The 24,322-nt window shown below is 43.6% G+C and overlaps 1 protein-coding gene across 9 annotated transcripts in view; it reads left to right on the forward strand.

The window, feature by feature from the left end:
- LOC1276697 (gamma-aminobutyric acid receptor subunit beta) overlaps positions 1-24,322 on the forward strand; it is an 85,551-nt gene that overhangs the window by 13,259 nt on the left and 47,970 nt on the right. For 5 of the 9 annotated variants that reach the window (XM_316071.5, XM_001688723.2, XM_061647965.1 and 2 more), the window contains exons 3-4: positions 9,818-9,915; positions 14,133-14,200. In XM_316071.5, coding sequence (XP_316071.4) covers positions 9,818-9,915; positions 14,133-14,200 — 166 coding nt within the window. Of the gene's footprint in view, positions 1-9,817; positions 9,916-14,132; positions 14,201-18,283; positions 18,352-24,322 lie in introns of all 9 variants that reach the window. The other 4 variants (XM_316070.5, XM_061647962.1, XM_061647966.1 and 1 more) reach the window with 2 other exon arrangements.

Consider the following 24,322-nt stretch of genomic DNA (forward strand, 5'->3'; position numbering starts at 1 on the left):
GAAATTCATTATTTCTAGGTATGGACTTCTCACACCTTCCAAGCATATCTTTTCCATGACATCCAACCCAGATTCGAGACCCTGATGACATAGTCCGATCTTTGCAATGTACAAAAGAACATGACTCGCCTTTTCGTAACTTGCGTTTTCTAAGCTCGCCTTTCCTAAGCATCAGTCCCTCCTCCTTCTGCTGTACATTCCGATATTCAAGATCCATTGGCATCAATAAACACTTTGCAATTGATCGATATCGGGCATTCTTTCGGGTCAAGACATTCTGCATTCTGGTCTTCAGTGAATATAATCCATTTGAAATTGTTGCTAGTGCAATAACCTTCTGATCCTTTACGATTCGACAACCGCTCATGTCAAAAAGAATCACAGCACCTTTCGCCGTCAGTTTTTTCACAGACACTAAGTTTGTCTCTAACTTCGGGACGAACAAAACATCGTTAAGAGTCACTCTTGATGTTTTACCCTCCGGAGACAGCGTGGTTATTCGACACGAACCGATTCCTTCAACCCTCGCCGTTGTGCCATCGGCCAAAATTACGTCCTGCTGATAACGCTCGTCCAGCTCCACGAAACATGACCGATCGATACACATATGCGATGTTGCTCCTGAATCAACGATCCACGAATTGGCTGTAAATCCACGCATCGTGAACGAATATTCCTGCTCCAGAGTTTCTTCATCAGTTGTTTGCACACATAACTGGCTCCGTTTCATACCATGCTGGCCTTCCGACTGTTTCAAATCTCTGGACCGCTTCTCCATTAGAATCAGGCAATCCTTTCTTTTATGCCCTGGTTGTTGACAGAAATGACATAACATTTGATTCTTCTTAACAATTGTCTTTAGTACAGAATCACAGCAACCTCTGTTTCCCCTTTTGGCTACTTCGTCTACCACCTTGGTTTTCACCAAATCCAGCGTAAGCTCGTCGTCAGACCTGCTTTCCAACGCTGTGGTCAGAACCGAGAGAGATTGCGGGAGACTTCGGAGCACCATTGCCACTTGCAGGCTCTTGCTTAGCTCCTCACCGGTCAATGTTAGCCTATCGAACAATTCTTCCATCTCGAAGATATGCTGCTCGATATCCTCACCGTCGGAAAAACGCTTCTCACATATATTTTTTAAAATCGACACCTTCGAAGTTAGTGTGGCCTTTTCGTAGTGTCCTCGCAGCTTTTCCCATGTCGCTTTAGCCGTCTTACAGTCCTTAATTAGATTGAGTTGGTTATCTTCCAGTAAAAGGCCGATTGTCGCTCGCGCCTTCTGATCACCACTCTTCCATACTGCTCCGATGGCTTCGGTAGTGGGACTGGCCGTCGTGTTACCCGGTCCATCGCTGATCACATACTGCCACAATTCTTCTCGGATGAGGAGGAATTCGACCTTTGTCTTCCAGACACTGTAATTACCTCCGTTGAGTTTTGCAATTCCCAATCGTTCCATTTTGCGAAATCTTTCTTTTGGTTAAAACGTTTTAATCGCCACTAATCCTGGGCCCATAACCTGTTGGAACTTCTTGTTCGTACGAAAGGAAAATGCAGACTGATTTATTCTCTATTTCAATAAAGCCTACTACACTTCGTTTAAACTAGAGAGGTTGCTATGATCACAACAATTTTGTCTTGTTTTACACACAATAATATAGAGTGCAATAATGATCAAAACCCTAAAAATAGTCGTTGCTTGCTGAAATCTGGTTCGAAGGACTAATTTAAGGCCTTTTCCCTTAATTTGCTTGAGAAAATTAATCCTAATATACATGCATAAATTGTTGATTTTGGGGCGTATTCAATCAAAGTATAAGAATATGTCTTAGTAAAAGAAATTCAAAACGATTCGATCGCTCCAAAAGTTGTCACAAACTACGCCATTTTCCCTTTACCGAACACGCCTGTGCTCCCACGTGCCACTGGCGTTTTATGATTCGAAAATGGATTTCGCCTACCCACCGGACGCGGGGCCATCTGCCGCTCTACATTTAATCCGTTCATATAAATCAAAGATATACACCCGAGATCTTGATAGTGCTTCTGCGTCGTGCCAAGCGTATTATGTACGGTGGTAGGGAAGAATTTAAAAAAAAAACGCACCACGGATAAAAGAACCATCCCCATCTCTTCCCACCACCCCACTGGGAGGAAGATATTCTTGCAATAAAAGAGTTGCTTTTTTAATTTCTTTCCAAGCTTGTGTAATCACGACCGTCCCATCAGACGGATTTACTACCGCTGTAGAGCCGAACGGTGGTGCCGCAGGTGCCTTTGGGTGCCAGGCTACGAAAATTCCTCCTCCCAGAACACTACCGCACCTTTTACACCTTCTTCCTTTAGTTTTTTTTTCTTCTGTGTGTGTTTTACTCTCCCAAATCCCGCTCCGACGCAGTTATTTGATGCTTCGCAAGATTGTTCCCCATGGCACGGTCCCGGGTACGTTCGGTTCTGCGCTCGTTATCTTGAGCCGAAGGTAGAAACCCATTACGACCCATTGCCGTACCATCGTCTTCTACCGCCTTCCCTCCCAACCTCCCTTCCCACCCGGCCCTTGCTCTGTGATTAATGAAAACGGATTTGTCAGCGTTTGCCAGCAAAACGCGATTGGGGATTTATAATCAAAATTAATAGTTTGTTTTCATTGCGCTTCCAACGCCTCTTGCGTCCGCTGCGAGAATGGCGCACCTTCACGCCGAACGCTTTGTGGGTTGCTGCGAAGGTGGTAATGGGTGTGTGTGTGTGTGTGCACCGTACCAGAGAACTTTCATTCCCATGCCGATTTCGACAAAAGATTGTAGTCGGGATGGGCTATGACATCTCTTCCATTCCAGCTTTTTTTTTGCTGTTGTTCCTCTGCATCGTCTTTCGACTCACTGCGTGCGCATCACAAATGAGATGGATTTATGCTTCGCGAATCGTTCCCCGCGGAATAGCGGAAGAGGATTGAAAACGATTCCGCTTGCCAAGCTCGCTCGCCATGATCGCTCAAAAGAAAATCTCCCGGATCAGTAAGACGTTTTTTGCCGTACCCTTTATAGCTCCATCCCTCTCTCTCTTTCCCTAATTTCTTTCCGCAACTAATTCCCCAGATCTCACAGTACCCGTATCTCTGCCTCGTTTCTAGCATCGTGGCTAGCAAATGCCTTGGAGATTCTACTTTTTCTACACCACCTCATTTGGTTTGCTTCATTTTACACTACACACGCCTTGTTTGGTTTTTTTTGTTGTGTGTGCTCGTCTTCTTTTACTATCTAAAGCAGGTCAACTGACTTCTCGTTTGACTGCAGGGATAGGGACTGCCTTAAATGAAAAGCTTTCCATCCCTTTACTCCGTTCCGACAACACGTTTTGCTTTAATCTCCCTTTTGCTCGTCATCCATCCATCCTCCCCTTCCGTTTTAGCAATGGTTCAAAGCCAACATCGAGCGCACTTTCCCATTATACGGGCCCCATCCTACTTTTCTGTGAGGCAGCAGCAGCAGAAAAGCATTGCTCCCCAGGGAGCAACTGTGGGAGGAAGGGAAACCCCGAAACCCATAAAAAACAACCTGCAAGAAAAGCAACATAAATTTGATTACCAGTCCCAGTGCTCGTTTCTTGCAGAAGCGTCCAAACCGAAACCCTGGCCCCGGGAATGGAATGTCATGAAGCTTCGGTTCTCGCGCTCGTGTGTGTGTGTGTGTGTGGGGAGGGTTTTGTGACGGAAAAGAGGGTTTTCATTTTACCACCTCCCGTTTTTTGTGTGCTAAATGATAAAAGGAGTGGAAAGTGCTCAATGGATGAACGGACGGGAAGATCGACTGCTGCTGCTTGATGGACATATGATGTGAAATGCTGGGAGTAAAGTTTATGAGCCACGGGAAAACGAAACGATTTCAAACGGACGGGATTGCGTTGCCAGCGGAGGGCGATAAGGCAATGGGTTTTTTTTTGTAACGGGAAATCAAGAATGGCCATAAAAGGTAAAGGGAAAACCCCTTAGCGCTGCTCTCGCTAAGCTCTGCTATACTCAGCGCATATCTCAGCAGATACATTAATGTTGGTTTGATTTTTTTAACGGATTTGTTAGCCAAGATCTTTCGATTAAACGAAACTTATTGAACATTCTAGGTAATTTTGACATTTCTATTAATATGTTTACAAATGAAATGATCCAAAGTTAACCTTTTTCTCCAATGGTAAAAGTAAGGATCAGCCCTCTACGTTCCGTTAGCGTTACGCATAACGTCTTTTTATCTCAACTCATGCAGCACTTTTGTTGAACGCTTGTTTAAATCGTCGTGGATGAGCAAATTTATAGATATTTAAGTCTTAATACTAGTTATTTTATTTGATAACGAGCAAGTCAAAACTATTGAACAAATATTATAAAAAAGTTCATTCCTCGTTAATAAGGATTGGAATCAATTTATATTTCACTTATATCAAAAACATTACTTATATTATTACTGTTAGTGTTATTATTGTTACTCATTATTTTATAATAATAATGATAATAATAATAATTATTATTATTCTTATTACTATTATTATTATTATTATTTTTATGATTTTATTATTATTATTATTATTATCATTATTATTATTGTTTTTATTATTATTTTTAATATTATCATTATTAGTATTATTATTAGTATAATAATAATTTTTATTATGATTATTATTATTATTATTATTATTATTATTATTATTATTATTATTATTTTATTTTTTATTTTAACATAAATCAAAATTTTAAAACTTTGACTTAAAACGATCCAAATCATAAAAAAATGAATAATAATAAATATTTATTTATTTAAACTATTTTATTTGCCCAACTATTGGTGAAACCAGGATATTGAAATCGTTATTAATGTAAAAATGAGTTTATTAACCTAATTCAATAAAGCTATAGCACTCTCGCACTATACTAATGATGATTCAAAATGGCCGAAAAAGTTCATTTAATATTTGATCAATATATATGATATATTTACTGCACTCAATATATTTTAAATATGTTATATTATCTACTTTACTAAAATGTTACACAATTTTAAAGATGTAGTTGATTTTCAGTCCTTTCAATGGCTATTTATCATAAACCACAGTGCAATAATGTAAAATAATTAACCTTTCTTGTATTTGTAACGTTAGACTTTTCCTTGTTTATATCGATTTATCTTAAAACAATTGTCTTATATGTTAATCGCAGTTTGAAATATTTTTTTATTCAAATAATCTACACTGGTCGGTCGATCGGATCACAAAAGTATAATAAAAATTTTGCTAGGGAATATTAACGCTTCTATATTAAGGAATGTAACGCTTCTCCAATGTAACGTAGAGGACTGATCCTTACTTTTACCCAAACCGATTCGATTCTTGTACCAATATCGACCCATTTGCTCATCAAAGCTCAACAAAGCATCGTATTTTCTTTTTCCGATTAAGAAAAGTTACTTCAATACTTCCTCAAACTACATGCAGTTAAACTGCTCGAAAGTGCGCTCATTGCTGTGAAGCTTAAACATGCTGGGCTGGTTTTAAATTAAATTCATAAAAAAAGAAAACTACTCCAGCACCGCCCCGCCCACAGCCGCAAACGCACTACTAGTACTTACCACCGCAATCTCATCGCCGTGTTCCTCCCTTTTTTGTACGCATCCCATCAGCAGCTGAGGCCCACTCATTTAGCCCACTATCTTAATTCTCCTCCCCCAATCCCGAACCAGGCAACCGCACTTTGCACTCATTTGTAAGCTAATTTCTCCCGCTTCCGCCCGAAGCCAAGTTTATGGGCTTTCTCACACCGTGCTACCCGTATCCGTATGGGTCCAACTATCCCACCCGGCTTGTCTCGCACGCTCTCGTAGTATTTCGCAATCCCCCCCCCCCCTTCCCGGGGGCCCAGGAACCGTTCGCAACCGAACAATAGCACCAAACGACTTTTGGCTCGTAAATTAAACCTTTTAAAGCAACGGCACGGAACGAACACAGTGCCCCCGGTGCGTCTTTGCTAAACCAACTACTCTCCCCGGTAGAGCAGCACGGGGAGTGAAGGCGAGAGGTGGCTTTGCTGCCAGTATGGTGGTTATTTTTATTGCCGGAAATGGAACCATGGCACTAGGGTCCCTCGTTTGCTACTCTACTCTAGCCAGCTAGTGCCTGTGTACTTTTGCTTTGCCAGCCTTCTGGAACGCACCCTCGAGGGCCGAGTTGTGGTTTTTGGGTGTAGTTATTTCACTCATTTCCCAGCAGTAGCAGCAGGAGACCGAGCGGTCCTGCAGAACCGGAGTGGACGAGGGAAATCAAATTGATCCCTTCCGCCGGGGGGGGATCCACTCCACTTCTAAATCACATACCGTGCCGCACTGCAAATGGCTTTTGACTTCACGCACACGGGTTTCCCCGGGCTGGAATGCAAAAAGGGGCAACACATTTCAGGAGACACCGCAATAGCCCTGATACCCGCCGACCTGGTAACGGCCGACCCTGCTGGTCGAGTTCCCCTTTGAATGGAAGAGCAGAGAGAGAGAGGGAAGGTGCGTTCGACATAAATTATGCACGCTGACTAACCATCGGCGCACGAAATCCACTTGGACACACATTGAGCCCACGTGGTCGGGAGGTCGGCAGAGTGGCCTTAGTGAGCCATAATAGTACCTCCAGCAGCAGGGCTGTAAACTGGTAATATACCGTGGTGGTACCGTGATTTTGGAGATGAAGTTACGCTTTGTTGCAGCTCACTTTGGTGTGCTGGAGACTTCTTGATTTCTTCATTGAGCGTCATAGAGAGCCTGAAATTGGTAAAGCAGTGCCTGTATGAAGAGAAGCTGGAGTGCTTGGTATACAAGGATGTAGTAAGCATGTCTGACTGCTTGATGTATTAAAGCATCAGTTTTGAGTTTTACTCCTGGAAACTCATCTAGCCGAAACTGATGTACGAAAAGTACCTGCGCATTTCTTCCAATGTTTTCTTATATCGTATATTCCAACGGGTATACTTTGATATTACCAAATCCCTTGTCTAGCATTAAGATAACCTCTGAAAATCATACCAACAGCATTCCAATAGCATAACCGAACCCAATGAACAAGTAGGGCAAGTGCAGAATCCACGACCAATATCTCGCACCCTGTTTCACAGGATCCCGGGAGAATGCATGGCCCAAGCACACTCACATACACACACAGACACATATATATTTTCGCACGGTGTATGTGTACCGTCGTTCCCTGTTGGCAAAGCTTTTTGGCACTTTGGAGCTTCCAATCCGCTGGTCTGCTGCGCACTCTCGCAGGTTCTCTCTCTCTCTCTCTCTCTCTCTCTCTCTCCCGAGAGAAATAAATATCACAATAACAAGTCACACAACCGTACCAACACAAACAAACAGCCCAAGCACGGGGTGCGATGATGGTTTACGCTATTTTCCATTAACACTGTAACTAGCTCCCCTGGGAAATTCATCTTTAGAGACACACACACACACACCCACACGAGCACTTACTTACGCTCTCGAGGTGACCCTTTTTCTCGGTGCACAGTGGAACGGTGAGCGTACCCGAGCACTCAGCAAAGCGCTCCGTTTACTCTCTCGCGTGTTGCCATCGTCAGCCTCTCGCCAACACACCCAGTTGTTTGCAGAGGAGAGTTGGTTCCTCCCGTTCTCGCTGCATCTCCTACAGTACGGGGAGGTTAAATTTATTTTTCCCTTTGAAGTGCCTGTGAACCCGACCGCTGACGAGCAACAATTGTTGTGCAACCCTGTTTTGCGGGCCGGTTTAATGTTTGGTCGTTGCTGAGGTACATATTTTGAGCTTCAATTACAAATTTACACAACAACAGTAACGATCGGCCTTCCTCGAAGACGCTCCAAGCTTGCAGCTTCCAACTTCAAGACGGACACTATCAAGTTTCGGATCGCTCCGGAAGGACTCATCGAAACAGATATACAATCCCTGTTTTTCCCCTTCTTCTTTGACTGCAGCGTGTTTAAAGGGTTGCCTTTAAAGGGGTATCGGGTACGCAGCGAAACACGCCCCGAAGGCAGTGGAAATTGATTACATTGTCATTTGGGTGTGTTTTCTCCTTCGCATAGCTACCAGAGCTCATATGGCTCATCCCTTGACTCCGATCGGGTCCAATTTCGCTAGCGATTGATGCTTTGTTCTTCCAGCTGACTTCACTTTCCACATTTGGTGGATTGGTTTGCTGTGCTGCTTCGGCGTGTTTCTAATCCCAAAGCGGTATTCAAGCATGCAAAAAAAAAAGGAGGAAGACGCTTTGCTAGTTTGAACGTATTTGCGTTTCGAATCAACAACCAAAAACGGACCGAGCACAATTCGGCAATTTCAATTTGTTTCCTAACGAAAACACAAACGGGTAAATATAAAATAACAAGCCAAAGCAGTAGACCGAATTTCAAAGGCAAACGCTGTGTGTGAAACGCTTGCATAATTAAAGCGTTTGCTAAATTATTTCGCTATCCACACTGCCCTCTCCCACCCTTCCTCTTCCAAACCGGCCAGAGCAAAATAGAATGTTAGTCGCTAGCACTGTGTAGTATCCCTTTTGCTCCCGAGGAAGCATAACTTTTGATGTATGATTTCGTTCTGTGCTGTGCACTTTTTTCTTCTTCTTCTTCTCATTCCTGTGCCATTCGGGAGATAGCTTTTGCTCAGCTCACTGCCCCCCTTAAAATGCTCCTCACAGTGTGGCACTGGAATTTCATTAATTCTTGTGTATAAATTTATCTACCACCCTTGTCACGGGATCGTCCCACCTTCCCGTGGTGTCCGGCTTTTCCCATTCCCGAGTACGGGCACAAAATCCGGGAAGCTGCTGGAAGTGTGTGTGTGTGTGTGTGTGTGTGTGTCCCTCCTCTTGCTACCGTGGATACCGGCTTGGATGGCTTAGTGGTTCAAAAATTTATTATCAATATCATCACGTCCAAATGTTGCCGCTACTCCCCACGACCACGTTGCTAGGTGCATTGCACCAGTGGGACGGTGGAACTTTTTCCTAAAATTTCTCCCTTCAATGGGCGGACGGCTGCTCCGGTGTGGTCATAAACCCTGTACCCCGTACCCTGCCACCTCCAGTCCCTTCGCCATAAACAATCCCCGGACGTTCCGCGTGTCGTTGGAAACGGGTCACTGCTGGGTCGCTCTGGATGCTGGACGGTTTGTACGGGGCTAATAGTTTCACTTAGATACCGTTGCTGACCTCTCCCCACACACACACACACACACACGCGATAGCCACCTGATATAGCATGGCTATAGAGCGGCCATAAATTTGCCGAATCAAAGCTAGATTACGTTGCAGCATTTCGGGCGCGCCGCTGTACGTGGAAACGGTGCCAGATTGCTGCTTCCAGAATGGTGAATGGTGTTTGCAGTGCCATTGGTTTAATGCACCACTCTCCTCTGCTGTATGGGCATGAAGGGGGGGGGGGGTTTAGGGTTGGCAACATAACTCATAATGTTGTACTATTTTCATTAACATCTGACACGACACGCCGTGTGCACGAAACAAAGTTTTATCTTGCCACCAGGCCAGAGCGGCGAGCCGGAAAGTTTGTCGAGGAAATTATTTCATCACACCCATTGTCTCCAGTCTTTGTATCTTTGCGCGCGAGTGTGTGCGTTTGTGTAACAGTTGTGCTAGATTGTACACACCAAATACCACAATAACTTTTCAAAACACATTTACACCCAAAGAGCCAAGGAACGTGTTTTATCCCTTCTTCACAAGATGCACAACACACCCGAGCTAACCACACCCTTTCTTTTCCACCTTCTTCTTCTTCTCTTTTTTTCCCAGGACCGGAGGTGGTAGCATGCTCGGTGACGTCAATATATCAGCCATTCTAGATTCGTTCAGCGTTGGTTATGATAAAAGAGTAAGACCGAACTATGGAGGTACGTATTAACTGTTTCGATGCCCCGCTACTAAACCGGTCTGTCTCGTTCTCGTTCAACGGTTCTTCTGCCCGCCGTAACGCACCAACTCCAGCGCCTGCCAGCCGGGTGGAATCAACAACGTGTGTCAACTCGTTCGCCCTCCTCTGTGGTCTCTTCACGGTGTCCTCGAAGCTCGGAGCTCCCTGCAACGTGCCATTTCATTCCCCTCCTCCAGGCCACTTTCACTTGTTTCTGCAGTTTTTGTTTTTCTCCAATGCGTCGAAATCCCTCTTTTGCGCTGTCCCTTTGGTTTGCAGGTTTTGTAGATCCTTCTGTACTGTAGAACACGGTCAAACTTTACCGTCCAATGTTATCGCCCTCACTCACTGTGAGAAATGTTGTACTTTCGATAAATATTCCCAACAAATACGATACTGACCCACATTTGCGATGTGTTACGAAATCCGTTTCCAGTCTCCAAGCACCCTTTTGTGGGGTGTGAAGCGGAAGCTTTTTGGGCTGTACTAATCAACAAGGGTGGTGCCCGGTGTAACACCGGATCGTTTCAACGAAAACCTCGCAATGTTGTTAAACGAAAGCTAAGCAAACAGCAAAGCGTGCAAAGCGCAGCTCATTCCTTTTGCTGCCTTCCACCCTGTTATACCTGTTTGCAGAAGCAGCAATACAAAAGCGGCAGGTAACACACACACACACCCGAAAAGAACAGAAAAAGAGGCATCACAAAACAATATCAAATACAAGCGGATCAAAAAAAAAACAAGCTAACAAACATCGCCAACCAGCATTGTTTGTTGTTCATCGGGTACCGGGTTCACTCCCGGAAGCGCTATCGTTTCCTGTTTGCATCCATTTCCGGGTGGCTTTCTTTGCTGTTGTTTTCGCCCCCTGCCTCCCTTCCTTTGCTTCATCTCAGCTGGATGCAGATGCCGTCAGCCGATAGCACTCGAAACTCTAAACACACACACACACACTGACACAAGCTCTCCCTATCGGGAGTATACTGTTTGCGACCAATGCGACTGCCTTCAGCAGACAGGCAGAGCGCGAAACACATAAGCTGGTCAGCTTATTGCAACACAAAGCTACCACACACACACCCACAGTCACACAGACAAACCTACTCGCGCTATCGATGCTTTTTCTATGGTGTGGCTAAAAAGTCATCTCTACCTTTGGGAAACAAAGACGGAAACAAAGTGTGCGATTGAAGGTGTTTTTGTTTTTCCATCGTTCTTCCCCTCCTCCACTGGGGACGCTGTGCAGTTATTGTGTGCCGTTTCACAAACACACACACGCACACACAAACACACACTTTTTTCCTCGGTCCAACAACGCCAACCCTAAACGGGGGGAAACAAAAGTGTGCGAACAAGCGTATCAAAACCTTCGCGCGCCTGAGAAAAGCGCCAAACAACGAACGCAGCCGAAAAACAACGAAACCTATTTAGCAAACAAAACTCACACCACACCCCCAGGGGAAGAGGAAGCGGGAGGAGGAGGAGGAGGGGGGGTGGCGGAAACTTAACCGTATCTCGCAACACGTTTCAATTCCCGGTCTAAGCCCCAGTTGTGTACCACTTTCTGGGTTTGGGGTTTTTGGTACATCTATATAGCCCTTTGTGTGTGTGTGTGTGCAAACGTGTTTGTTTTAATTAATTTTTCTGTTTTCTCCCGTGGCTTTTGTGCGACTGCCGCGTGTAGCCCGAGGAGGATGAAGGGGAATGTATCCTCTCCCGGATCCCGTTCCAGCTCCGCTTTGGGCGTTCTTTCCTTTTCCAGAACGTTGCTCACCATGCTGCAGCCGGTGGTGCTGGTGCTTCCCAATTGAATGTTTTCTCTTTTTGCACACTCCCGCTACGCTACTTGCTTCCCGTACGTACGGATGTATTACGCATTGAAAGTGCTTCGTTCGTGGCGGAAAATACAGCCGGAGGAGAAAGTGCTCCGCCTGTTATCAACTGCTTTCGATTTTCTTTTTTTTTGCCACCCATCACTAACCGCCCGTTTTAACTGTGTGCCTGTGAGTGTGTTAACATAAAACTATACACTGCAGTGCTGACCGTCACTTGCGGCCGGTGAGTATAGTGACCGTCACACAAACCTCGCTGGGGGTACCTGGGATTGGATTGCTGCGGCAGTTAAATTATGTCACATACTTCCGCTCTCGCTGCCGGTTTTTTTGCGAGACCACACTCTGCGGGAGTAAATAATTTTCCACGCAAAAAAAGGGGTGTGCCCTGTTGGGACATTTGCCTACATGCAGAAAAAAAAACAAATACAGTTACACACACAGGCCACAAAAAACATTGGGCAAACAATCATGGTACAATCGATGGAGCGCTTTCACGCGAAATGTTATGCTTTCGGGTGTTCCCTTTAGTGTATGTGTGTGTGTGTTATTTTTTACCTCTTCTTTGCCACACACACACTCATTTGCAACTTACACGACACGACGATATGTTTGCTGTGTCGCACGGTAATTCTCCATCTGCGGTGTCGATCAGCAATGCCGCGCCAAAAACATGGTAAAACCTTCGTGGCCTCTGTGGAGGAGGCACCTTCATATAGATTGTGGCTGTTTTTTCCCCCATTTCTACCGGTATCATCTCTTTAATGCTGCATGCCTGCACTATGCCAGCAAATACACGTTGTCAAACGCCCGATACTAAAGATGTACCTCTCTTTCTCGAAAGCTCAATATGTTACGCGGTACTGGGCGCCTCCATCGCGTGCAAGGCGCGGACTGTGTCCATCCGTCACCAGCTCGAGTGCCCTTTGGTAGATCCATCCTTTCGTTCCTCATGTATGTGTATGTCAAAAGCATAGAGCTCTACGTACAATGAAAGTATTTCCATTGTTTGTGTTTTGTTTTATTTTTTTTAATACCTTTTCTCCATTTCTCCTTGATAATCTGCTCTCGCTCTCTCTATTATGATCTTGTAATGTTCGTTTGAGAGCAAAAACGCATCGATGCAACTGATGAGTCGTCCCGCTTACCTTCCGTTTGTCGAATGTCTTTCGTAGTCTTTCGCAATGAACCTTTCCTCACATCTCCTCAAAACGAGACGCAACGGCTCCCAGCAAGCCTGTGAGTGAAATCGTTCAGCAAGACAACCGTGCTGAGACGCAGATGGACAACAGCGATGGTTGAACTGTGTACATTCGTTCACACACGTTCACTCAACCCCAAACATAACCTGCTCGTACATGCAGTGTGGTCCCCTCTTACCTTCCTTTTATTATTGTTTTGAAAAGAAGAAAAAACACATTTCTACTGATCCAGTGTGATTTCCAGCTGTAGCGCAAGCGCGCCTTCCCATGGTACAGAAAATGGCGGCTTGTGTGTTACAGAAGCAAACAATAAAAAAGCAACCCCTGTTATACTTCATCGAGATCGTGCGAAATGCGATCTTTTAGCCAGCTGATCAGTATGTTTAGTTATGCAAGATTATTGCTTTTACGTTAAACAGTACCTGCATCCCAACATATTTCTTTACCAAAAGGAAAACACTTTCTTCCATTGTGGTTTTTGGTTTTCGGAAAGTTTCCCATTCTACATTCTACTTCCAACTCTTTCCATTTTGTGAGGTATTTTTATTGCTTTCAATCAGTTTAATCGTTAGCCCAACAAAACAAAGCGATGTGCGCGCCTATTCCATGTTAGTGCTCGAAACCGGTTTGCCCCACTCGTGTGCCACTCTCACGGGTCCGTAGTAGCGTATCGATCGTAGGGAAAATGGTGGTCCAACCAAGCATACCGAAACGGATCGCATCGTGCGTAGAGAGCAGCTCGCTGCCAAAACCAAACCCTCCCCCGCCCAGCCGTACTTCAACACTGCGCGAAAAAACATACCATATCGCCATCTTTGCCTGCATTGTTTAGTTGTTTGTTTCGTCTCGTGGCCGTGTTCGTGTTCGTTGGGTTTGTTTTCTTCCCAGTTTTGCTCTACTTCCCTCCAAGATTCAAGCTCCATAATTTGTTCCCCCGCCCCCCCTACTCGTCCCGAACTAGCCCTCGTCCCCAAACCAACAAAGCTTTCTTACAGACCATCTGTTCAGTAACGCGCGCTCGTGTGTGTGTGTGATTGTGTCTTTGTCCGTGTTTGTTTGTGCATTATTTCTTGTGGCGCTTCGTGTACGAATCTTCTACTTTTAATGCGATATCGTTTATCAAATATGTTCTTTTATTCTTACCACAACTATCCGTGTTTCAGGACCGCCGGTTGAAGTGGGAGTCACCATGTATGTGCTGTCTATCAGTTCGCTGTCTGAAGTTAAAATGGTACAATTCACTATGACTAAGTACCGGCTCTGAAAAACGAGTCCTAAACCAACCCCCCACCCCCACCCTCTCTCTCTCTCTCTCTCCATCCACCATCCTGCAATCCTGCGTTACTACCTTCTTTCCCCGCCACAAAACTTACGCCCCCGGGGATTACCGATAAGTTTGATTAGCGCCACAGTTTGACTAGCCCTTGATGAAGCGCCGTCGCGTGTAACAGCCCACGTACCTTTAACTCACAGTGTGAGATAATGTTGAATGTAGAACAAGCTATCTATACAGTTTTTTTTTGTTGTACTCAAAACAACTCGTTTTCGTTTTGTTCCGTTTACTACTGTGTATGCTGCGTTTAGCTATTTTTTGTTTGCAATTTTCTCATCCGCTCCCCCGTTTGTGATACTTAGGAATCCTTACCTCCAATTGATTTATTCTTTCGTTTTCTGATTTCCCATGATCCATGTCTGTTGTATCAATAGTTTGCCCGCCCTACTAACCGTTCGTCACCATACAGTTTTCTTTACCGTCGCTTCACAAACTTCACAGTGGGCGTGTCTCGGCACCCTGCTCTACAAAACCTTTCTCACCAACTTACCCCAACAATAACTCACCTTTTTTATAGTTTACGTTTCAAGTACGCTTCCACCAAATCTTGATCTCTTGATCATCCTAGATCATATCGCGGAGCAAATTTTAGATTTCATTTGTTGGATATCTTCATTTGTCTTGGTTTTTTGTTCATAGATGCTTTTTCTTTCGGTTTCGTTTACAAATTTTAATTACCTTCGTTTTCGTCCCAATTGCCGCTTGTTCTGATACGTCCAGAGAGACAAACGTCCCCGTTGTTGTCGAGTTGTGCTTCTTAAAGCTTCGACAAAATGTTTGGAGAAATATGCTCCAAGGGATGATCTTTTCGAGTCATCTTTAATTGAACACCTTTGTAGTAGTGTTACTGTATTTGTCTCGTATTGTTAGCTAACGCACACGATTCTCCTCATGTGTCTACCCTTTACTTGCTAGAGCATCTGTCTTATCCAAACCGGAGTCTTGTACACTAAAGCAAAATACCAACAAACAAAAAAAACAGCACCCATTAGTTGTTGTGCTAGACGAAGCACACTAACCAGCAACGAACACGTTAAGAATCTGTTTGTTTGCGTCTTTATTCTACACCCTTTCGCTCTACACGCACATTCTTACCGTTCACAGCCACGCGGTACACATTTGTTCTTCGTTCGTCTTGTAATTCGTTGTACCACACAGCACACTAACACCGACACACAAACCCCCAGTCCTGCTTACAAATCTGCATAACAACACACAGTATCTGCAAAACCCCTTTTTGAATCATGAATCTACACAAACTCACCAACATAAAACATGATTGTGCATCCCTTCTTACTGAAAAAATATGCGTACCTTGCGCCTAGAACCGTTTGCCGTAGCGTAAATGTTAGTTGAAAGGATTATTGCTGCTTAGAATTTTACAAAAATACTTTTGTACTGCAATATAGCTACTTGTTGTGCGTGTGTATAAGGTCACGTTAGTGATCTTGTAGAAACTAATGTAAGTCTTCAATAGTCATTGGACCACTTCTACCCAAAATTGTGTACAACTACCCAATACCCATGCAAGATCGTATACATTTCGAAACTTTCTTTAAAGCGGCATTAATCGTTTCCCTTTCAACACTCTCCACTGAAACTCTGACGCAAACAGAATGATCATTTCAGCCCTATTATGACGAGACCCGTTTAAAGTACGGGCAGCTAACTGAAACTTCCACTCATACACCACAACCACAACCTCTCATCTGCCACACTCTCCCGTCTTTCACTTCAAAACAGAGAACCAGCTACGCAAACAAGGAACACCCCACGCTACAGTTGCGAACAAAGTACTGGCCTGTTCGAACGGCCAAACCCTAACCAAAACCACACAAGTAAAAACGGACACTGACGGAAGTGGCTGTACGATGCCCTAGCTCCCGATATTTGCATTGCAAAGCTTTCCGGGCCATGTCCCGCGGTGCAATGATATACATTTCAAACCAAAGCTTTCACTGTCCACACAGTTTGTGCATGGGCGAATCTCTGAGGAAACTGTTCAAACCACTCCGCTTCCAATTCCAGTGGTGGATTTAAACCACTTGCCCACTCCTAATCTTTGCCTGTTGAGCCCTAAAAAGTGCAACGGCACCACGTGGTGAGCGGTTGATACACTTTTGACAAACTGATATTTGCATCCCAACGAAGCTTAAACCTCAAACTAGCCTTAAAAGAGAATAAAGTCAACGGGGAAGGTTATTTTCATACGGCCTAAGAGCGTGTCATAATGGTGCCTCATTGTGCTCCCCTCTGATGATAACAGTTATTTGTGCCCCTGCTCCACAAAGCTCTCGCGAAAAGTTTGGTAATGGTAGGAACTTTTAAACGGGTTTTGGTTTCTAGCCTCAGTTACCAACGGGATAAAGCAGGTCCCTGTTAGAAGCGAATACTTTCAGCGCTTTCTCTCTCTCTCTTTCTCTCTGTCTCTCTCTCTCTCTTTCTATATCTCTTTTGTTTTCCCTTAACTGTCACAGTCAGCGAGTTCTGTATCCTCCTTTCCTATTGCGACATTGCGAGTTCTTCGTCAACATTCAAGTATAGTACTGCGCGCTCGGTGGCGGAACGCACGCACACCCACTCGCACACGAAAAAACCAAAGCGCATTCCAAACCAAAACCAACGGCAACGGTAAACAGCCCCCGTGCAAGCCAAACGCGTCGATGGGCTTCGCGATGGTGCAGTACAGAACAGAGCTTCGATGTAATGCGTGTGTGATTTTTCCAATTAACTATAGAACCACTGCATTTTAAGAAGTAATGTGTTGTCGAATTTGACTCCGTCCACATGCAAGTATTGTTCGTCTTATTTCATTGAGCTGAACACAACATCAGTGATGTATAAGGATGTGTATATCTAATGTTTTGAATATTATTTTTTCTCAAATATTTTTGTGTGGAGGCTCTACCTGTAGTAATATTTGAGTCGGCAGTTTATTTATCATTCACCGTTTCATTTTATACGCTGTTTGTGCATTTTGAATAGAAAAATTAATGCAAAACGAATTAACTCTAACAACACACATGGTGCCTACAACAGATAAAAACTAATACTAACCAACTTACTATTTTACTATAAACCCTTCAAGATGTAAAAGTTTTTACTCATAAATTATCCCCTAAACCACCATAACTTAAAACCAGACTTATCTATAACATTCATCTATATTTCCTTTTGCTTGGCAACACTGTTGGCCCCAATCCGAGGCCGCTCCGTTATGCGATCGTTCCGTCACACTTAAGGTTCTTTTCCACAAATGGATTATTCATCAGTCTTCCCTTACATTATCATCCCACCCCATCCTGCGATGTGATGTTCGGACGAAGCCGTTCTAGTTGAAGGACCCCCTGACCAACTGCTGTATAGCAGATCCACCCCAGTACACAGTTCGCTCGTATTTATTCAAGTGTATACTTCTTTTACTTAAGTCATTCAACATCCCCTGTTTCTAGCCTATTCGACCCAAACCAGCTGGAGGCCTAAAAATAAAAATGAAACCCGAAGAACTAAGCTGTCTGTAGTAAAAGCACTGCGAGAGACTATTTGACTATTTTCATTAGATCCTCCCCATCGTTGCGCAGGGTTTGACTTTCGCCAAAGAGTCATCATTGCGCATTTATGTTTACATCTCTATTTAATCCTTTAATATTGTCTTATTCTACCGAACTTCTGGTTATCGTTCACATTCTCTCTATCTCTCTCTCTTTCCCTCTGTTTCTATATTTAAATCGGCGCAATCCTTCGCTCTCAGTGTCGCTCGGTAATATCCAGGCTTTGCTTCAGATACTTTTCCAACTGGCTGCGCAACTCACTTGAACGCTTCTCACCCATGGACCCTGTCGTTGATTCTTCAAGCTTTTCCACCTCAATGGAACCCGTCGTTTTGTACCAGACCAAAACTAAACCTACATTTATAAAAAAAAAAAACAAATCAAAGCAAAATCAATCAAATTCATCTCGAATCTGCAAACTCTGTTCCAGGTCCCCCGGTGGAGGTTGGTGTTACCATGTATGTGCTGAGTATCAGTTCAGTGTCGGAAGTGCTAATGGTACATAGAACAATGCGCAAACGCATTTATTTTACTTCTTAAGAGTCCTCCTCCACCCCTATATCAACAACAACAACAACAACAACAAATCCCCCCTCAACTGCCCCCGAAAAAGATGCCCCCAAGCAAACATCCCCCAAGAAACAAAAAATGTGCTCCAATAAATCCTACAAAAAATTCTAGTGGAAAAAAAATATCAGAACTAATTAAAAATCAGACCAAACGAGAAACACAAAAGCAAACTGACTGCTTTACACACACACACGCCCGCTCACACATCCACACGCACGCACACGCTGGCAAAGCAAAACGATGTAACCGAACGCATCTCGAGCTCCCGCCTGCCAAGGAGAGTGTGCAGTGCGTGCGTATGTGTCCACGCGTGTATGTGTGTGTGTGTGTTCCTAAAGATGCAACCCAACATTGTTTGAAAGTTCGAAAGCATTCGGTGCCGCGCGTTCCGTTCCATTTCTTTCTTCTCGCTGTCTTTATCTCTTCTTTACTATTTTTGCTGTTTGTTGTTGTATGTGTGCAATTAGCCGTACTAAGTATCTTTTTTTTTTAGTTCTTTTCTGGATAACAAACAAAAATACCACAACATGCATCTAAGTGTGTATTTGATTATCGTTTGCTTGATATATATATACATATGTATAAACATATATCTATTGACGTGCCAAGACGCACGCATCCAATCAAGAACAAACAAAGTTCAACGACGAAACTGTTCAAGGAGCCTGCCTGCTACATGTACTGGGAGCTCCCCCGTTCTATCTCCCTTTGTTTTTCACTGTCCCAAGGATACACAAGCTTCCTGGGTGCAGCTTTGCTTCGATGTGTGCCATTTTCCGATTCAAGGAGATTTAAGCTTTTCTCGGTGGCTTCTTCAGCTGTGTGCTAGTTGCGCACTATTCTATAGGGCGCCTGTTCTGTAGATGCTGGGGTACAGGGGTACAAACCTGCTGCCAGTGAAACTGTACCCAAGCTCCGTCTGTGTTCTCTATGTGTTGCTATTTTATATGTTTCGACCCTCCTTCTAACGCTTCCATAACGTTTTTGAGCTCCAATGTTAGCTGTTTAAGCAGATAAATTCCCCTTTACTAGAATTCAGTTGCTCAATTACTGTACAACTTAGTAGACACTTCTCCAACGATACGATAACTGACTGTTTCTTTCTGACACTCGGGAACTATCTGTGCTATCCGAGCACCATACAGAAATGGTTTTGGATAAAACCCAAGTAATTCCCCAGTCACCAACACAGCTTGCTATGTCTATACTAGAGCAATGTCAAACCAATGTGGCAGCTGTCAAAGTGCTTGAAAACTGACACTTCGGGCTGCATGTCACCGCGTACCTGCTCCTTTACGCGGACAGGGTGATGTGCAATGGCGCCGGCAAGCTGCATTTCTATACATATAACTATTATATAGTTTTGTCACTATGTGTGTATGTATGTATGTGTGTGTGTGTTTGTGTGTGCGTGTGCGTGTGCAGCTACGTTTTGTTTGAATTTGTGCCTTATTTTCCATTTCGTTTCGTTTCCACCAACGTTGCCACCCAGCTGTGTCTCTTCTTTCTAAAGGACCGTAAACCTTTCTCCATCTATCTGCTCTCTTTCTCTTCCTTCTGCTCTCTTTTGTTCCCGTGCCCAAAGCGCTGAAGCAGTTTCCGCGTTCGTTAATAAAGCGGTTAAGAAAAAAAAGAAATCCTTAATTCCTGCGAATCAATTCCAAGGATCCAACAAGAGAGCCGCGATGGAAAATATAACCCCCCATGACGCTCCCACCCCCACACTCAGAACAGTAGCACACACTTACACAATCGGCACGCACACACACAATAATACACAGAACACACATACAGTATGGGAAAGAAGGGGGTGGAGAGTATTAAACGGAAACGTTACGAACATGGTTTCAAGCTGACAGGACAATCTCGTGTTGTCCGTCAGTTTCGCGCTGCGTGTTTCGCTTCCCATCGAGTGTGCGCGCGGCCCACTTTCCCCTTCACCCTGCCGGTCGATCGACCATGAACCGGAAGGATACGTTAGTTCTTCGCTAAACAACTCTTACCGCGCAATTCGCCCCCTGCCCCAAACCCACCCCGTTCTCTTCAGCCGTTCTTGCCATCCGTTCGGTTCGTTTTTGGTTTTGTGGTTTTCCTTGTTTTGCGTCTCACAACCCTGAATACGCCGGTTGTGTGCATGCATGTTTCGTAATCGTAAAATGCCATATAAATATAAATATATATATATACATATATATACACACATAACGAATCCTTCAGCTCTGACCTCTGTCCCGATGCCTGATTTTGCGAACCCTTTTGCCCCCCTCCCCTTTCCCATTCCCGCATAGAACGCTGTAAGCATATTTAATCCTTTGCGCTCCATTTTAACCTTTTCTATCTGTTTCTGATACATCTGACTATATCTATCAAACATCATCATCATCATCATCATCGCCATCACCAAACGGTCCATCGAACATACATGTATACACACCGCCATCAGTACCGCGCGCGTCACCACATCCGCTTTTTCCGCTCGCGTTCTCCGGACAGCCGGAAACCGGTTTCCATCAATTCCACCATTTCTTCCGCTTTTTCCCGCCACTTTTTTTTTCTTCTTTCCCTTGTGCTGCCACAGCCCCTTGGCTTTGGCTAAACCCAATAAAACAAAACTGAGCGCCGCCGTTTGACCGTGTGTGTATGTGTTGTGTTTCTCTATGTGTGATGTTCGTTTTCATTGTCTCCTTCGTTGTTTTGCAAGCGATTTTGTCGGCGTTGCGACACAGCGGCATGCGTCCGCGTGACTGGACGGAATTTATCGTCGATATTTTTGGTCCATGTTTATACCTCAACATGTTTATTGCTCAATTCCAATATCTGTGCGCGTGCAGTCGATCCTGCTTCGTCCTAGCGTGCCAGGGAGAGAGTGCCAGCAAGGTTAGAAGCGCCACTCGCTTTCGATTTTGCTCTTGCTGTGGCTGTAACTCTATCTGTAAACGTACAGCAGATACGCTTGACAGTTTTACATTTCTGTATGTTTCATGAATCGTTCCTTGTTTTGCAAAAAAGGATGTTTTGTCTAGCAATTTCCTTTTTTTTCGTTATTTTAAAGCAATATTATCTGCCCGTATGTTATTATACATTTCAAACAATGATCTTCAATGAACAGTGAAATCAAAATCAATTGAAGGTCTTTTATTGTATTAATTTATCTTCTATCACCTGCAACAAAGGTAGCGTAATATAATTGTTTCAATGTTTACGCAGCAAAATTGATATTGAACTTGAAATGCTAGACAAAATTGACTGACAGCTCTCTTCTATGTCCAAACGGTCGTCATTGCTATGCAATTTACAAAATCACAACATGACGTGATCGATTGCAGAATAATTACTAGGTATTTTTTACTAAAAAAAAACATTAAATCATACCATAAATGTTACTGTTAGATTCGTTTCATACTACATTGCCAAGCAAAACTGAGCCTATCAATAGAACAATCTCCGCTACGCTCGGATAAATCAACTCAAATAGACTACAAATGCCAATTTTAACTATTATATTTGAGTAAATGTTTGTAAACCATACTCGGGCTCTGTTTAAGTACTGATTCCAGTTGTTTGAAAAAAAAAAGCCCTTACGCAATGTAAATGTTTGCTGTGATTTAATATAACGTTGCCTTTCCCAGCGCAGAAAGTGATATATTTGTTATGTGTTACTTATTCGTTTGTTCGTTAATGTTTCTGCTGCGCGTGTCTAATGTTTCCACAAGTGGCTTGCATTATTTCGGTGGTGGATTTTGTAGGACTAGGATTTCTCTGAACTAAACCACACAACCCAACTCTAAGTAAACTATATAGCAATATTTAAACAACTAAAAGGCAAACAATCATAACGCTCCTGCCACCGAATTCTACTACCGCAAAACTGCCCATGAAAGGTATTCCGCGGTCGGTCAGATACAACAAATAAACTCAAACAAAGACAAACAATATAGCGAGCACGAGCCTACGAATAGGGGATACAGTAAACCACGCCATTACCGGTGGCCTGAACGCCATTCTCCGCCCGCAGCACCTCACAAAGGACCGAGGCACGCTAACCTACCTAGGCGGACTACTGGCGGGAATGCGTTTTCGTGTGCGTGTGCGTGTGTGTGTGCGTTTTGTCTTGATTTATGAATATCGCTTTTCTATCCGAGCTTCGAAAGTCGTTTTACTACAACGGACAAAAAAAAACGAACCGTTTAACAAACCGTGTAGCCGTGTGAATAGCTCTTTTTCACTCTCCTTTACTCTCTATCTCTCTCTCTCTCTCTCTCTATCTCTTTTACTTCCCAAAGTGTATCTGTTTTTGTTTCTCCTGTCTGTGTGCATAAGCAAAAGCAAACAAAAAAAAAATCAACGATCTCGATTTATGCAATACTACTCACCTCCCCCGCTCTGCTGTGTTATCCCAATCTCTATTAAACCGCTCGGGGCAAAACGGCGCTGGCAAATGACGCTCGACAAAGTGCAGTACTTCAACTTTGAGCAGCCGGTACAGACAAGCCCACCTTTCCCCCCGCCCAACGAGACGCAGAACATTTCCTCTCGTATTTGAATCGTACCCTTTCCCCCACCCTGGTTGTACTGTATTGATTCCAATCCAGCTCAAAACCTGGTACTCAAAACTAGCGGCAAACAACTGTTCGTTCCTGTTTCGTTTTTTGTTTCATTTTACATTGTGCATTTAAGTTTATCGGAAACGTTTCGTGAAACGACCGAAAGCGAAGTATTTTTGCGTGCGTTTTTGTGTTTTTTTTTTTTGTTGTACCTTTTCTTTGTGAAAGCGATATTCTTTACCGATCTTTAACAAGCAAACCCCTTCCAAGATGGGGGTCATGTTTTAGCGTTTTCTGTGTGAGTTTCTTTGTATTTTGTTTAATATTTGTAACGTACTTATATCGACCTCTCTATATATTATCTATATATTTATATACATAGTGTAATCGGTTAACGGTGTGCGTGCAAGTTTGTGTTTTATTACACCAGGAAGGCATAAGATAAGTTGTATCATTCCAATCCCAGCGGAAGCGCCGTCTATGAGAGATATTACAACATCCAACATATTTCTGGACTGTCCTTGTCTCTCCCTCTCTGTCTGTCTCTCTCTCTCGCTCTCTAACAACCACTCTCTTTTCTCTGTTTTGTTTTTTTTTTTTAACTACTCTCATTCACATAATTTGTCTTTTTCCCTTTCCATTTTCTCCTGATTATTCCTATTTCACACACATCGAATACGTACTGCATCAAAAACTTTACTGCATTATTGTTTTATTTGTTTTGCATCTTTACTATATTTACTATTCCTGTTCATCCCTATTTGCTTCGTTTGCGCCAATACGCTTATTGTATCTTACAATAAGATTAGAGTCTTTTAAACATCCTACCTGTGTGTATCGTTATCATCGTACTTGTTCGTTTTTTTTCTCTCTAATTTATATATCTCGTCTTACTTCAGTATTGAAGATATATCACTATTTCTATACCGCATTCATAAACGTTTATTAACAGTGCCTACAATACGTCTCTTACTACGCATATTGTTTATCAGTCCACAATTCTCTGAAGAAGAGTAATGGTCTCACGCTAGATATCTGTGTGTCTTACAACAAAAAAAAACTGTACCCAAAATCCAACTGCTTACACACATAACAACACCCGCAAATGTTCCTCCCCCCCACTAAAGAAAATCATGCTTTGTTCACCACACCACCTGTGTCCCCCAAACCCCCGAAACGATCTTCTAACGCAAACGAAACGATCGTTATGTAGCTCTAATACACAAGCATTCTTTGTAGAACCGTGTGTGCAACCACCAACCCTTTTGATGTGCATTAATTTCACGACATCCTTTTTGCCCACCGACCCTCACCCACCATTCCCCTCGTTCACCTCCCCTACATCCAATAAAAAT

This window comes from Anopheles gambiae, chromosome 2 (genome assembly GCF_943734735.2).
Source record: "Anopheles gambiae chromosome 2, idAnoGambNW_F1_1, whole genome shotgun sequence".
NCBI lineage: Eukaryota > Metazoa > Arthropoda > Insecta > Diptera > Culicidae > Anopheles > Anopheles gambiae.